The sequence below is a fragment of the Anomaloglossus baeobatrachus genome, chromosome 7 (assembly GCF_048569485.1).
Source record: "Anomaloglossus baeobatrachus isolate aAnoBae1 chromosome 7, aAnoBae1.hap1, whole genome shotgun sequence".
Lineage (NCBI taxonomy): Eukaryota > Metazoa > Chordata > Amphibia > Anura > Aromobatidae > Anomaloglossus > Anomaloglossus baeobatrachus.
This window is the reverse complement of record NC_134359.1, coordinates 100,354,764-100,369,911: the sequence shown is the minus strand read 5'-3', so window position 1 is coordinate 100,369,911 and position 15,148 is coordinate 100,354,764. Positions and strand designations below refer to the sequence as shown.

Sequence of the window (15,148 nt, the reverse complement as noted above, 5' to 3'; positions counted from 1 at the left end):
TGTGGCTCCGGTCGGTGTCCTCCTGCGCTCTGTGCTCTCACCACACACAGCAGTCGCATAGGAGTGACATCCCCGTGCAGGCACGGGGGAAGACTGATGATGCATAGAGCGGCGCCGGCCGCTCTATGCAATATCAAAGCAGAGCGTGGTGACGGGAGCGCGGTGAGTGACGGGAGCGCGGTGACGGGAGAGCGGTGAGTGACGGGAACGTGGTGACGGGAGCACTGTGACGGGAGCGCAGTGAGTGACGAGAGCGTGGTGACGCCACCGCTGACACCAGGCAGGGGGGCCTGGTGTCAGCGGCAGTGACCTGGTCATATAGCGGCCGCCGCGCCGCGTGGTCTGTAGCAGAACAGCCCAGCGCCTTTCACAGAAAGGAGCTGGCAGCTGATCTGCCGGGCGGCCATGGGCCCCTAACCTCCCGGGCCCGATCGCGACCGCTGAGACCGAGGTAGTTACGCCCCTGACGGGGACGTGACGGTACAGCTAATTCATTACGAGCTGTTGTGTTACTTATGTCACAGACTGGGTGAAGATTTCTGGTGTGGCTTGATGAATCAAGGCCATATTGTAGGTGGGCTAGCATCTTGTCCTGCTCCATTTGAATTACAAATTGAATTGCATGTTTTATATGCATTAGAAATCAGCAATATTTTTCAAAGAAATATTTTTTTTAACTCAGTGTCAAAGTGTGCTTGTCAGAGGTGGGCTACTATACTGATTTTTGCATTTCTTGTGCAATCCTTTTCCTTAAGGGAAAATGTATTATTTAATTGTGTTTTAAAATAGTAAATACAATACAATTTACCAAAATCTAGACATTAAGGCTAGGTCTACACGGCGTGCAACACTAAATTGAAGCAAGATTATAACATAGAATGTAATTATTTACGGGGGTGTCATAGTGAGACCTGTGACACGGTCTCATATTTTTCCAAATGTGTTGGATTTTCTGTCACTGGTTACAAGTCACACACAACACACTAACCATTGATGTCAATGCAAGGCAAACGCAACGTGACTTGCGTGCGAGTTGTCTGCAGCTTAGCTGCTTTATTTACAGCAAAATCAGAGCCCCAAAATGTTTTTGTTGCATGACATTTTAGAGAATTTGCTGTCTTGTATATTGTATACTTTATGTGATCATATGATCGCTCTGCATCAGAGAATCCTAATAGTGCACAGTGCACACAATGTGAGGATTCACAAGGCTGCAGTCACATAGAGTGACACTGTCACGGTCGTCTCTCTGTTCTAGAGATTATTAACAGGTTCTGGGTCAGATTCTCACTTTACCTTGTGAGACTCTGTTGATTAAATGGATTCCCTTTCCTTTGGTAAAGAGAGGGTTAAAGTCAGTTTGTTTTCCAGCAGCTTCTGTCTCCTGGTCCGATATTTCCAGTTTGGACCACTCCCAGGTCCTATACATACCCTCTGCTTCCAGCAGAGGGTGTCGGTTATTCTCATTCATTCAGAAGCTTGGCCAGAAGGTGAAATTAGTGGGAGAAGCCCTCTCTGCTACTTGATGTGTTGGCTACAGCATTGGTGCTGACTGCACCAGTTCATGGTGTGCTTACTGTTCGGAGTGGACATCTCCTAGTTGTTTACTTCCCCCCTTTTATGTTCCCCCCTGTGCACGTTTAGTCGCTCCTTTGTGTGTGATTGCCGGGTGTATGAGTTTTTGTTTTTTCCCCTGTTCATGTTAGTTGAGGGGTTTGTCCTAGCTCACGCCTTGGGTGGAGGTGGGAGAGGGGAGTTTCATAAGGGCTTGGATAAGCGTTAAGGACACTCTGGTGACTCAGACCTTGCTACCATCAAGCGTACCTCTGAGCTGAGGGACAGCGCAGGGTCCACAGTCTGAGGGTCAGCCTAGGTGTCCCGATCCTGTCATCTGGTCCCTGTGATAGACACATAGAGTGACTGCTGACTTTTGCAAAAAACTTGGACAACCTCTTTAATCTAAAATGTATAGAGGCCTTAAAATTCAGGATTTTTTTTGCTGATAAATAATTCTATACAGTATATAAATATTCTTGTCCTTATTCATAGTGATAAATACATGAATGTTAAAATTTATGACCAACTCTCTGCTTTATCTGCTGTGTCTTACTGTTTCAAGGGTTAATCTCCAGCAAAAATTAACATGTCCTTACTCTGAATGATTTTCCTTCATGTTCGGTTATCATTTAAAACCTCATTTTATTTACATGAGTTGGATGGAGACCAAACAAACGTTTTGTATAGGATACAATGATACCAGAAGCGGAGAAGTGTGTACTAATCTGTCTGGCTATACACAATGGTGATTATCTAATAATTAAAATAATAATTTAGTCATTAAGCCTCAAAATCTAAATAGCTTACAACATCTCAAAGGCAAAACATTTCTTTTATTACTGTGTATCTTCCATTTCTGCATAACTTTTGTATATATCTTTCTAAGGGCAAACAGCTTCATAATTTTAAATTGAGCATTCAGAAATGACCTTAGAAATGTATGTATGGCATTGGCTGGGGGATTAGCTGTTGAGTTTTGTTTCTCTTTAGGTAGTCAGCGAATGTAAGATCTAGCATCTAATAACTTTTCATTAACTTTTTTCCAGTTTTTACATTTTCAACTTTTTTTACTTTGTGCTTTTTAATTGTAACATGGAAACTATTAATTAGAATGCTGGCTGATAATTGATGATAATTCATTGTTATTAGAGATGAGTGGACCCAAATTTTAAAGTTCAGTGTTTGTACCAAATACAGATTTTATAAAAATTCAGAGTTCAGATTTGGAGTTATCGTAGGCTAACCACTCGTGCGGGCATCGCTGTGCTCGGTTGTGCTTGGTGACCAGCCTAGTGCAAGCTGCTTGAAGGGTTTGATTGGCTCGCACTGCGGAGAGCCAAACTGCCCAATCAGTGACTTCTAACAAGGTTCAGGTCAAGTTCGGGTCCAGAACAGAACTTTATCTAAAGTCCGGCTCAACCCGCCAAACCCGAACTTCCACGGATCTGCTCATTTCTAATTGTTATGCATCCCTGATTAGTACTTTGAGTGCTCATGGGTGAACTTTTCAGAATATACTATTTGATTTGCTTATTACAAAACTGGTAATATATCTATAGCCTGACTAACATCCATCCATCAATATCCATTAGGTAAGAAACCAGCCTGCTTTGGGTATCCATGTGTTAGCGATCTAACCTACACAAGGCAATGGCTATATAGGTTCTATATATTTTTCTCTCGATTTATCTTAATTTGCTGCTGGATTTACATGTTGAAAATCTACAGCATAGTATAGTTTCAGCTAAATAGGTGAGATTTCAAGAAATCTCATTTATAAATTGCTGAATATTGACATGCGGTGCAGATTTTAAAAATTCAGCATGTCAATGCTTTGTGCTTAATTCATTTCAGAATTTTTTTACTGCAAAGGGTGAAATCTAAGGCAAAGCCAGAAAAAATCTGCAGAAAAATTAACAGGTTCTGATCTTGCTGTAGATAAGACGCTGATACGCTGCTGAAAATCTGCTTCATGTGAAGATACAAGTAGTCGTCACCTTAAGTTGTTTTCTTGTTTTTGTGCTAAACTTGTGTATATGTGTATGTCTTCTCTGGTATCCAACGTTCTTCCGCTTCTCTTCTGAGTGACCGCACAGCTCCTCAGACTCTTCGGGTCACATAGTGCAGACTATGGAGCTTCAAAACCAGGCTTCTGGCACATACATAGTGACCTGGATAGTGTGACGTGTGGTGACATCACTGAGAGGAAAAACAGAATGGCCTTGGATATTATTGGGACTGCAGCTTCAGTTTTTCATGCCCACAAGCATTATAGAAATGATCAAATTTTAGTACATTATTCCTTATGTGTAATGACCAAACATACTCTTCTAGGGTTCTGGGGTGGGGGGAGAAACATTTTCAAATTTAAGGGCGTACAAGCTCAGGATACATATTAATTCCACTAAGGGTGGCTTTACACGCTACGATATCGGTCCCGATATCGCTAGCATGAGACCCGCCCCCATCGTTTTTGCGAGAGGGGCATATCGCTGCCCGTCGTGCACAAATTTGCGCACCCCCGTCACACGTACTTACCTGCCCTGTGATGTTGCTGTGACCGACGTACCGCCTCCTTTCTAAGGGGGCGGTCCGTTCGGCGTCACAGTGACGTCACTAAGCGGCCGCCCAATGAAAGCGGAGGGGCGGAGATGAGCAGAACAAACATCCCGCCCATCTCCTTCCTTCCACATTGTTGTCCTGTGGCAGGTAAGGAGATGTTCCTCGTTCCTGCGGCGTCACATGTAGCGATGTGTGCTGCCGCAGGGACGAGGAACAACTTCGCCCCAGCGACAGCACCGATAATTGGGAATGGACCCCCATGTCAACGAGGAGCGATTTTGGACATTTTTGCAACGATCCAAAATCGCTCCTAGGAGTCACACACAACGAGATCGCTACAGTGGCCGGATGTGCATCACAAATTCCGTGACCCCAACGAGATCGCTGTAGTGAAATCGTAGCGTGTAAAGCCCGCTTAATTCTTATAAGGCTTTGTGCACACATTTTTTTCAGGTGGCGTCAGACCAATATCCACCTTAAAAAGTGCTGTAAAAATGCCCCATAAAATTAAAATAGTGCACAGCATTATCATAACAATACTGCTGTGCACATGTTACATTTCATGTCACTTATAACCACTTTAGGGTTCAGAAACTCTGAAGTAGTTGAAAATGACGTGCTCATTCTTCTGTCACTAAGCTGCCCATTCCCTCTAATTAATAGTATAGAGTGAAAGCTACAAGAACAAGGACAAAACTGCTGGGAAAGCCACCTCGAAAGCAAATGTAGCGCCCCACGGGGCAGGTGTTTTAACCTACTCATTGCCGGGCCAGGGTTGCAGATTCTCTGCGTCGTCACGGGGTGGTCTTGCCCGGTTCCGTTGCCCCAAGGCGTACAGGAAGGAGGATTGGAGGGAGGCAAGGAGGATGGAGGTAGTAGTTGGAGGTTTAGGAAAGTCTTTTAAGGTGATCGTGACCGATGACATCATCGCTGTGTGCACCACTAGTCTCCACACACAGCACGGCTGGCAGACAGGAGGACGATGCTGCATTCAACGGTGATGGGTGAGTATACTTATTAACTGCGACCCTCGCTGATGATGATGTGCGGAGGGCAGTGAATATAGCCGCACATGATTACTCAAGGCTGTAGTTGCCAGGGGTGATCATGCGGGCCGGCTCTTTATTATGTGCGCATTCCCCGCCCATCATCCCACCCACCTGTCAGCGCTGGATTCAGCGCTGAGAGATGATGGGTGGGAGGATGCATATGAAATGAGCGGGCCCACGTGGTCACGGCAGGCGCTGCTACAGCCTGCTCATGCACCCGATGACCCGTTTCACCGCAGCACCCTCATTCCCTGCAGCCCTACATTCAGATTATAAGACATTTGGGGGAAAGAAAGTGCGTCTTATACTCCGAAAAATAGTAGTTAGTTAAGTAGCTGACTATTTACAGCTACTTTTTGAATAATTCTTGTGATGGAAAAGCCCTTTTCAATTTTTTACGTCATGAGTAGATAAGCATTAGGCATGTTGTGCTATTTACCGTGTTACAGAGAAATGCTTTTAGACTAGATATATTCCTAAATTGGCATCCAAAAGAACATGACACATTTTGTTTCTCTTGGATTATGTTTGGATCTGTCAAAACACCCCTACGTATGTGAAATTGGCGGCATTAAGATATGGGCCAGTACACTACTGCGGGTGCCATATTACAGCTTTTTACGGAGTTGGAGTTCGGCAGTGTGCCTGAGGGGTTATTCATTTGTATGGTAAAAAATGCAAAAAAACCCACTCTAGGCTTTTGTTGGCACTTTCTAAAATGCCCTAATTTCTTATTTGTAGTTTGCATCATTAAATTTACTATACTGTTTATTACCAGTCATTTTCTTTGAAAACTGCTCTATTAGATCACTCATGTGACAGAGATTAATATGTTTAATTTATTTTTCATAAAAAGTTACGTTTTACGACTCATTAACCAAAATGTAGAATTCCACCTATAAAAATACAAATGTTGACAGCTGCAGCTTGTTCCCGGGCTTCTACATCATCTCTGTCAGTAGTTTCCTGAAATCTGTGCTTTGTAACAATTTTCTCTTTTTTCTTAGGGAGACACAATTGCATCCTGTGATTCCTATGGTATTTTGAAGCTTTGGGATGTGCGGAAGGTATCAGCCATGTTATCAGTCGACGCAGGTCCTCACCCTGGAAATCAGGTGGCCTTTGACCCATCAGGTAAATCCAAAAACATTTTCCATGAAATATGATGTTGGTTTTTCAACTCCAATTATGTCAGATGGATGAAACATGAAATCCTCAATGCGTGGCAAACGTCTCGTAATAAAAAGACTTAAATCTTGGAATATCACATACAGTAAGTAAAGCTTCTTTAGTCTCAACCATTGCTTTTAAGATCACAAAAAGAATAAACTGAGACACAATGATTGTTATCTAAACTAGCGGTAAGATTGCCAAATTCAGCGAAGCCATTCTGAAAAATAAGACAATGAGAAAAAAGAGAAAAAAATGGATTGTGCTTATATACATTATACAGTATAATGATTATCCTCTGGGGAGTAAAACATCATGATTAAGCTCACCATTGGTGATATATGATATTTATACATAACAGCTTATATGTTTGCAGATATATAATGTATTATAACATCCGTTTAGGACATATAAAGTATTGTGTGTAATGTGCTCTCTGACGTGTGTGTAATATATATATAAATATATATATATATATATATATATATTGTGAGGCTGCTCTCACTGAATGTATTGGGGGACATTCACTTGCATGCTATAACTGAGGCACACAGGGACACATTTCCATTTAAAAGTCCAGTTGGTTTATTTAAAGCCACATAAACCACACTTGCAACTTAAACACAAACATGAACCTCTTGCAGCTTTACAGGCAAAATAAACAAACATGGTTTTTCAATCCGTTTAACTGTGGACTCGCCCAGTGATCACACTGACTCCAGTCAGGATTAATGCACAGATTCTCAGTCCGTTCTTCTTAGGAGATTCAGCAGTCTCTCCACACATTCACTAAAGTGAGTCCACACACCTCTCCATGAGGTTTCTTCATGGCAGCCTGGCAGCTTCCTCACACACACTGCCTCCTGGCAGTCTCTTTGTCTGACTTCTGCCAGTCTCTCAATACAGGCTGACGTCCCTCAGCTGTGTTCCATACAGAGGCTCCTGCCTCTCAGAGATTAGCAACTTCTCTTAGTCTGCTTCTCCTACAGTGTGGCACCATGCCATGTGCCAAACATGCAATGGCAGTGGTGCAATAAAGAGGCACACACAGGTTTTCAGTCCAAAAGCCAGTGTTTTATTAACACTGATGACAAAAGAGAAAAACGCAGTTCTATATCAGCAAGGTATGCAAAGGAAAAGTCCAGCTTGTCAACCAGCATAGCAAAGGTTCCAGACATTTCAGTTCATTCAGGTATGTTATTCCCACAGGACCTACTTCAGCTTCACAGCCCAAAAGTTCTGGCTACATATTTATGCTATGCTAATCCTGAAGCTGTGCACCTCGGACATTGTCCTAAAACCCCCACTAGTAGAGAAGATCCAGGCCAGGTTTGACCTTATTCCCTGCCTGTGCTAATCCTGCAGCTGTGCATCTTGGATTTTGTCTCAAAAACCTGGACTTGCAGAGAAGGTCCAGGCCAGGTTTGAACTTTTTCCTTGCTGCTCACCAGTGTGATGTGGGCAGTTGCTGGGAAATATATATATATACCTTCCATGCAGCACCACACCCTTCACTGTGTTATAATATATATAAAGTTCAGGGGTAGACATACCTTTGTGCAATCTGTATAGCTGCCCAAAAGGTAAGGGGGCCTGCTTCCACCTCCAAAGCAGGCAGAATTAGGCTAGGTTCGCACACTGCGTCTTTTTGACGCTGCGTTTTTGTGCGTTTTTGGCCGCCAAAAACGCACAAAAACGCACCTGCGTCAAAAAAACGCATCAAAAAACGCATGCGGTTTTGGCTGCGTTTTGCTGCGTTTTTGATCTATGCGTTTTGCTGTGTTTTTCCAATGCATTGCATGGGGGGAAAACGCAGAAAAACGCAGGAAAGAACTGACATGTCCATTTTTTTTTTTTTTAACTCAAAAACGCAGGTAAAAAAAACAGATGTGTGCGGACAGCAAAAATGAAAACTCATAGACTTTGCTGGGGAAGCAAAGTCCTGCAGTTTTGAGGCCAAAAACGCACCCGAAAAATGCGCAAAAACGCCTCGAAAAACGCACTGTGCGCACATAGCCTTATTCATTATAATGAGATATTGGAATGAATAGACATAAGTATTGTTCTTGCACAGGGCCCTCTTCTCTCTATGTCCCCCCCAATATAATCTCTACCTGTTAAGGTGCATTAATACTTGTTGACCAAGGCGGTTAAATGACTACCATACAGCTATGTATAAAACTGGCTATCCAGAATTCTGTGTGCGCAGAATGATAGTACGATCATTTATGTGCAAAGAATATCATAATTTTTGGCTATATCTCTTGCTTACACATGACGGTGTGAGGTGATAAATAATGATTATTTTGATGCCAGTATGAATTATGTAATTACCCAATGAACAAGTGTTTTACTCATTCATCGGGTGATTGCCGGCGTTTAATTACACAAACTGATAATCGGCAAATGATAGTTCTAGTGAATGCTTGATTCCAGTGCATCGTTTCGGCTAAATAGGTCTTTAGATAAGTGATCAAATTCAAGCAATCTACTACTGACTATCTTTCAGTACACCGAAAAGTTGGAAATAATTCAAGGGCATTGTGTTCTTTTGTTTTGTCATTTTGTTATTTTACAATCAAGTTATATAGAATGATATACTGGTGCAATATATTTGGTACTGTGCATAAATGGTGCATACATTTTCCTGTATTAACGCTTTAAGTCCTCTCTTCTGTTCTTCCCGGCAATTGGATCTCTCAAGTCATTAATGTGTACTCGGTGGGATTATTTCTGCCAGCATATTTGTGATGGGTGATCTTTAAACCTTGTCATTTGAAGGTCAAAAATTCTGATTGATTTCACAATGAATTTTAATGGCTGTAAGAGCATTATTTCTCTTTTGTTATTTTATTTTTTAAAAAATATTTCTGATGTTGGACCATAGTTATGGCAGGTTGGAAGTACAATGTGCAGGATGCTGAATTTTGGAGCTAGTAATGTATTGTCATTTACAAGTGGATATTTACTTTAGGTTTCACATATCCGACCTTCATGAGAATGGAGTGCTACCTATGGTTCTGCTGCAGATTTCCTGACCCAATCTCAACAGTATCATAGGCAAATAAGAGGCTTTTGAGTTCAAGTTAGGATACCCATGGCCGGCCCAGACATCAGGTCTATACTGGGACTTAAAAGTTGGACTGTAAAGGCCCAGTCACACACAACGACTTACCAGCGATCCCGAAAATGATGCGATCTGATAGGGATCGCTGGTAAGTCGCTGGGAGGTCGCTGGTGAGATGTCACACAGTCAGACCTTACCAAGGATGCAGGAACAATACAGGACGCAGTAGCGACCTGTATAACGATCTCAGCAGTCACTGTGACCCTGTCACACAATGTCAAACACAGCGATGTGTCCTGCCCAGCAGGACATCGCCTTTGAAGAAAATGGCCTGGACCATTCGGCAACGACTAGAGATCTCACAGCAGGGGCCTGATCGCTGGTAGGAGTCACACATAACAAGATCGCTAACGGGATTGCTACTACATCACAGAAACCGTGACTCAGCAGTAATCTCGCTAGCGATCTCGTTATGTGTGACGGTACCTTTAGAAGCAGGCCTTACGCAACATTCACACATCCGTGTTGATTATTACTATAACTTGTCATTCGCTTTGCATCTGTCCTGCATTTGTTTCTTTCTAATTTGTTGTTAAAATCTGAAGCAGGTAGACTGCCTGAACTTTAATTTATCCATTGACCGGGATGGAAAACTGAAGAGATAAGACTGTTTTTCGTGTTTCTTCTGTTTAATGTGGATCCCCTTGGACGTAAATGGCCGAGTCTGTGTATAGATCAATGAAACTCTATGAGTCAGTGTGTTGTCTAAGAAAAAAAAACTGGTAACACATGGACATGTCGCACAGATGTTTGTATGTAGCCTAAAGGGGCATTTACATGGCAAGATAATCATCAATGAACATAGTTAAAATGCTCATTTCACCATTATCTTGCCATGTAAACAGGCTGCCGATCACCGATGAATGAGCGTCTTTAAATTATTTTTTTAGGGCTGCATAAAAGTTCATCACAGGACTTGTGCTGCCACAAAACATGGCAGCTCATGTGCACTGAGTGGTTTAGTATAGATCACTTAGTGTGTATTGTTTGTTTTAGTCCGCTTGTGTATCGAGGTATTCAAACGACCGCCGATCAGTAAAAGTTTACCGATCGGCAGCTGGATTGTATCATCGGTCTGTCCATCTAAATGGATATTTAACCTAAGTATTTGCAGTCTTTAACAGACTTTATTTACACATTCCCAAAGACCTTCTTAATTCTCATGAGGAGAAGGCTCATACAGTGACAGCTGGGGCCTCAGCTAATGGATAACTGAGCACTTTTTATAATTTTTTTTCTTTTACAAATTTGTTTAGCCATGCCCTGTCCACTTACAAATTGGCCTGTAAACACCATCTAACCAAACGCAAATACAAAGAGATGCAGAAGCTGAAAAATATGAGTTCATTCATGCTCTGAGTATTTCAGATGGAAAATTTGGCTTCGTATCACAAATTCCTGCTGAGAAGGTTGTAAAATTTGACCCAGTGGTTTGCAACCAGATACTGGGAATATAAAAGACTCTTGAGGCTCTTTAGAATCATGAAAATGGATTCTTAAGTGTGGCGCCTGAAAATTGTGAACATCTAGTTATAAATCAGTGTCTGAACCTTGTATACTTGTGGTGTAACTGAACGCTAGAATATTTTTCATGCTCTTGTTTATTGCCTCTGGTAGTTAACGCACTTGGTTTCAATTTCATCATTGCATAGTACTGATTAATATCACCCTCCCTATGCGCCTCGGTTGATGCTGGCTTCACGTGTGTGCCAGCAAAGGTAGTTAAAGAACAATAGCGCTATAAAACCCCAGAACATAAAACATGTTGTAAATTGTCTTTACACTATTATTAGATGCCTGTCTATCAATCGGGTAATAGCTGCTTTGTAGGAAGCCTGATGACATTTCTCATTGCGAACATTCCACAAATTTTTAATAAACAATCAATTTGTTTAGTATGATGATATAAAAACAGAATGTATTTTATAACTTTCAGCCCAGACGACTTGTGTGTTGTAACAGCTAATATTTCATAAGGCTCTGTTCACACCTGCATTACTGAATCTTGTTTTTAATTTCCTATAACGAACAGATCATACCTAGTGGAAATGCTGGTCAAAATACATCTTCCGCTATGTTCAATAGAGTTTTCTCAGATTCCTAAGTGCTGGGACCCCCATCAGTCACAAGAGTCGAGGTCTAGTATATCCTGTTTAAAGAGGACCAACCACCAGGATTTTCAGATATAAACTAAGCCAGTGCTATACTGGCGCTATCATGCTGATTCTATACATACTTTTAGTTGTGAGATCGGATGTATACTTTCTCAAATACAGGCAAATAAAGTTTGTGAAATGCACTGTTATTTGATTGATAGCAGCTACAGAATATCTAATAGGTGGGTCGGATTTTGCTAGCTATTCCCACCCCTGTCTTCCTGCCTGTCCTTCATCCCCGTCTTAGTTATTACAGGGGGAGGAGGGAGGGAGGAAGGCCAGGAAGGCAGACAGAGGCGGGAATAACTGCAAAACCCGACCCACCTATTAGATATTTAGTAGCTGCTATCAATCAAATGACAGTGCATTTCATAAAATTTACTTGGCTATATTTCAGAAAGTATACATCTGATCTCACAACTATAGGTATGTTTAGAATCAGCAAGATATTGCCAGTATAGCACTGGCTTTAGTTTATATATGAAAATTCTGGTGGTTAGTCCTCTTTAACTGGATTGGCAGTGCATGCGCTCAACCACCACTACATTTAAATGGGAGACAGGGAACACCCTAGTCTGTATTTTTAGGGAGTCGTAGCTCTGGAATCCCCAATGATCAGACCCTTATCACCTATCCTGTGAATACGTGGTAAGTGTGGAAAACCCTATTTATATGACTCATATGGTGTTTTTGTTATTTATGGTAGTTTTTTGTCTTTATTGCTATAAGAACAAGAGATTCATGAATGACAATTATCAGCAGCTCATACTGACGCACGTATTCTTGTTTTAAATTGCTGTGTTAAGGCCTCGTTACACGCTACGATTTATCTGAAGATCTCAGTAGCGATGTGACACGCCCAGATCGTAGTTACGATTTGCCGAGATCGCACATAGGTAAATTATTAGCGGTCACACGTAACAATCTCCCAAACGACACAACATCGTTCAGCGATATATTGTTTGACCAAGGCGATCATGTGGATGTTGTTCGTCGTTGGCAGAGTGTCAAATGTACCAATATGTCTGCTGCGTTCCAGACGACGAACAATATTTTGAAAGTGAACGACGTGTCAACGATCAACGATTTTCAACCTATTTGCAATCGTTCGGAGTCGCACGTAGGTGTCACACACAATGACGTCGCTAACGATGATGGAAGTGCGTCACGAAAACCGTGACCCCGACGACATATCGTCAGGTAAATCGTAGCGTGTAACGCCGCCTTTAGACTAATGCTGCATTCACATATCCATATGTCGCGGTTCATGGTGAACTCTACAATCTCATAAGACTGCTGAGTTTGGAGACCTACAGTCGGCCGTGAATCATGGACCTCAACACACATATGTGAATCTGGCTATAGGCCTCATTCAGACGTCTGTGTTTGTTCACGTATGTAAAAAACTGGTCCAACTGTTATCAATGTTTTGATCCGCGTGTCTCCATGATTTTTGCACTAGCATACGATACTCAAGAAAACACAGACATGTGAACAGCCTCATAGACTATAATGGGTACATGTTCTATTCATGAAAAATACAATTTGAACACATACATGTTAGAAGGTGGACTAGGACCGACCGTATGCTCCTGTTGTAAAGACACTGATCGCCGTTCTATTATAGTTATGTAAACTGTGTTTATGTATGTACCATATTTTTCGTTTTATAAGATGCATCGGATTATAAGACGCACCCCAAATTTAGAGGAGGAAATTAGGAAAAAATAGTTTTCAATGTTAAAATGAGGGTCCATCTTACAATTCTTATGTGCCTTATAATATCTCACCAGGGGGAGCGGCAGTGGTGGAGTGGCTCAGGAGGCTTAGAGGAGTCAGGGTCGGCGATGCTGTAGGCTTGGAAGAGGAAATGTCACAGCTCAGGAGGGTTGATGATACTGCGGGCTCGGGAGTGTCGCGGTGGCAGGCGTTATTAATCTGCCGGTGGAATGTGGGCTCCATTGAATCTCCCATAGTTGACGAGATTGACTTCCAGAAAATGGTTGCCGAGGTGGCGCGTGCTCAGATAGGACTCTTCACCCATTTGCTTGAAGTCTAAATATGGGGATGTTTTTATGTATAAGTGTGGCCATCTAGTGGCGGTTTTAAATAGTTTTCATGAGTGTAAAGATTAGACTCTGCTTAGCAACAGGAGAACTATTGGCAGGAAACAGTTAAGCTCTGTGGACAGTCCACAGGAGGAAGAGCCAGCTGCAGGATACAGTCTTTCTCTATCTTGGTTTAGTTAGTTATAAGTAGAAAGCTGTACTACTGGGTAGTATTGTGAGCAGGAGACGTGTGCATCCCCTACAGATACCTTAAGCCAAAGTAAGTAGGTGTTTGTTGCATCTATGATCAGCCCCTCAGGGTCAAACCGGGAACAGAGCATGCGGGAAGGACTCCAGTTGGGGATGGGTAGATTGTCACCTCTGTCCCACAGTCATAAGTGCCAGGCTCAAATTCTAAAGAGGTCTACCGGTCAGTGGGTTGACTGCAGCATTTCGAGTCCTCAAGTGAAGTCTTGGCATAGACCTGGTTGAACAGGTCGGTCACGGTAGATAAGTCAAGTCTGATGGCGGTCGACACAGTTCTAGAAAACGAGTCCCCGTTGGTGGGATGAGAACCTGACCGGGAGGACTATATGACTTTATCATGTGGGGCTATGGTGCCAGACAGTTCGGGGGAGGATTGGCAAACAGCAGCTGTAGTACCAGGAATGATGGATGATGGAGCAGCCGGCAGTAAAAGTGAGTCTTAAAGCCAAATATGCTGTACAAAACATGTTCAAGTGTTGTGTCTACAGTATCGATTTGTTGGAAGTACTGTGTGTAATTTATAGTAAAAGACTGTTGAAAAAGTATCCTGAGTCTATGTTGTTGACTCCCCAGCGGAAGAATTCTGGTTTGCACAATAATCTAATCACAGGTATGGCTTACACATGCAAAGACCACACACCCAGCCAGGATCACAGCAATGAATTGATACCCCTGTGTTCTGTGGAGGTGGCCGGGTCTCGGCCCATCGAAGGAGGACTACTGAGGAGCCCCTCGCCCATGACTACTGCCTCAGGCCTCCTTCACATACAGTTAGGTCCAGAAATATTTGGACAGTGACACAATTTTCGCGAGTTGGGCTCTGCATGCCACCACATTGGATTTGAAATGAAATCTCTACAACAGAATTCAAGTGCAGATTGTAACGTTTAATTTGAAGGTTTGAACAAAAATATCTGATAGAAATTGTAGGAATTGTACACATTTCTTTACAAACACTCCACATTTTAGGAGGTCAAAAGTAATTGGACAAATAAACCAAACCCAAACAAAATATTTTTATTTTCAATATTTTGTTGCAAATCCTTTGGAGGCAATCACTGCCTTAAGTCTGGAACCCATGGACATCACCAAACGCTGGGTTTCCTCCTTCTTAATGCTTTGCCAGGCCTTTACAGCCGCAGCCTTCAGGTCTTGCTTGTTTGTGGGTCTTTCCGTCTTAAGTCTGGATTTGAGCAAGTGAAATGCATGCTC

General features: G+C 42.4%; 1 protein-coding gene across 1 annotated transcript in view; it reads left to right on the top strand.

Annotated features, from left to right (window-relative positions):
- Window positions 1–15,148, top strand: part of SPAG16 (sperm associated antigen 16) — a 1,446,914-nt gene that overhangs the window by 1,053,037 nt on the left and 378,729 nt on the right. The window contains exon 15 of the mRNA XM_075317532.1: window positions 6,176–6,302. Coding sequence (XP_075173647.1) covers window positions 6,176–6,302 — 127 coding nt within the window. The remainder of the gene's footprint in view (window positions 1–6,175; window positions 6,303–15,148) is intronic.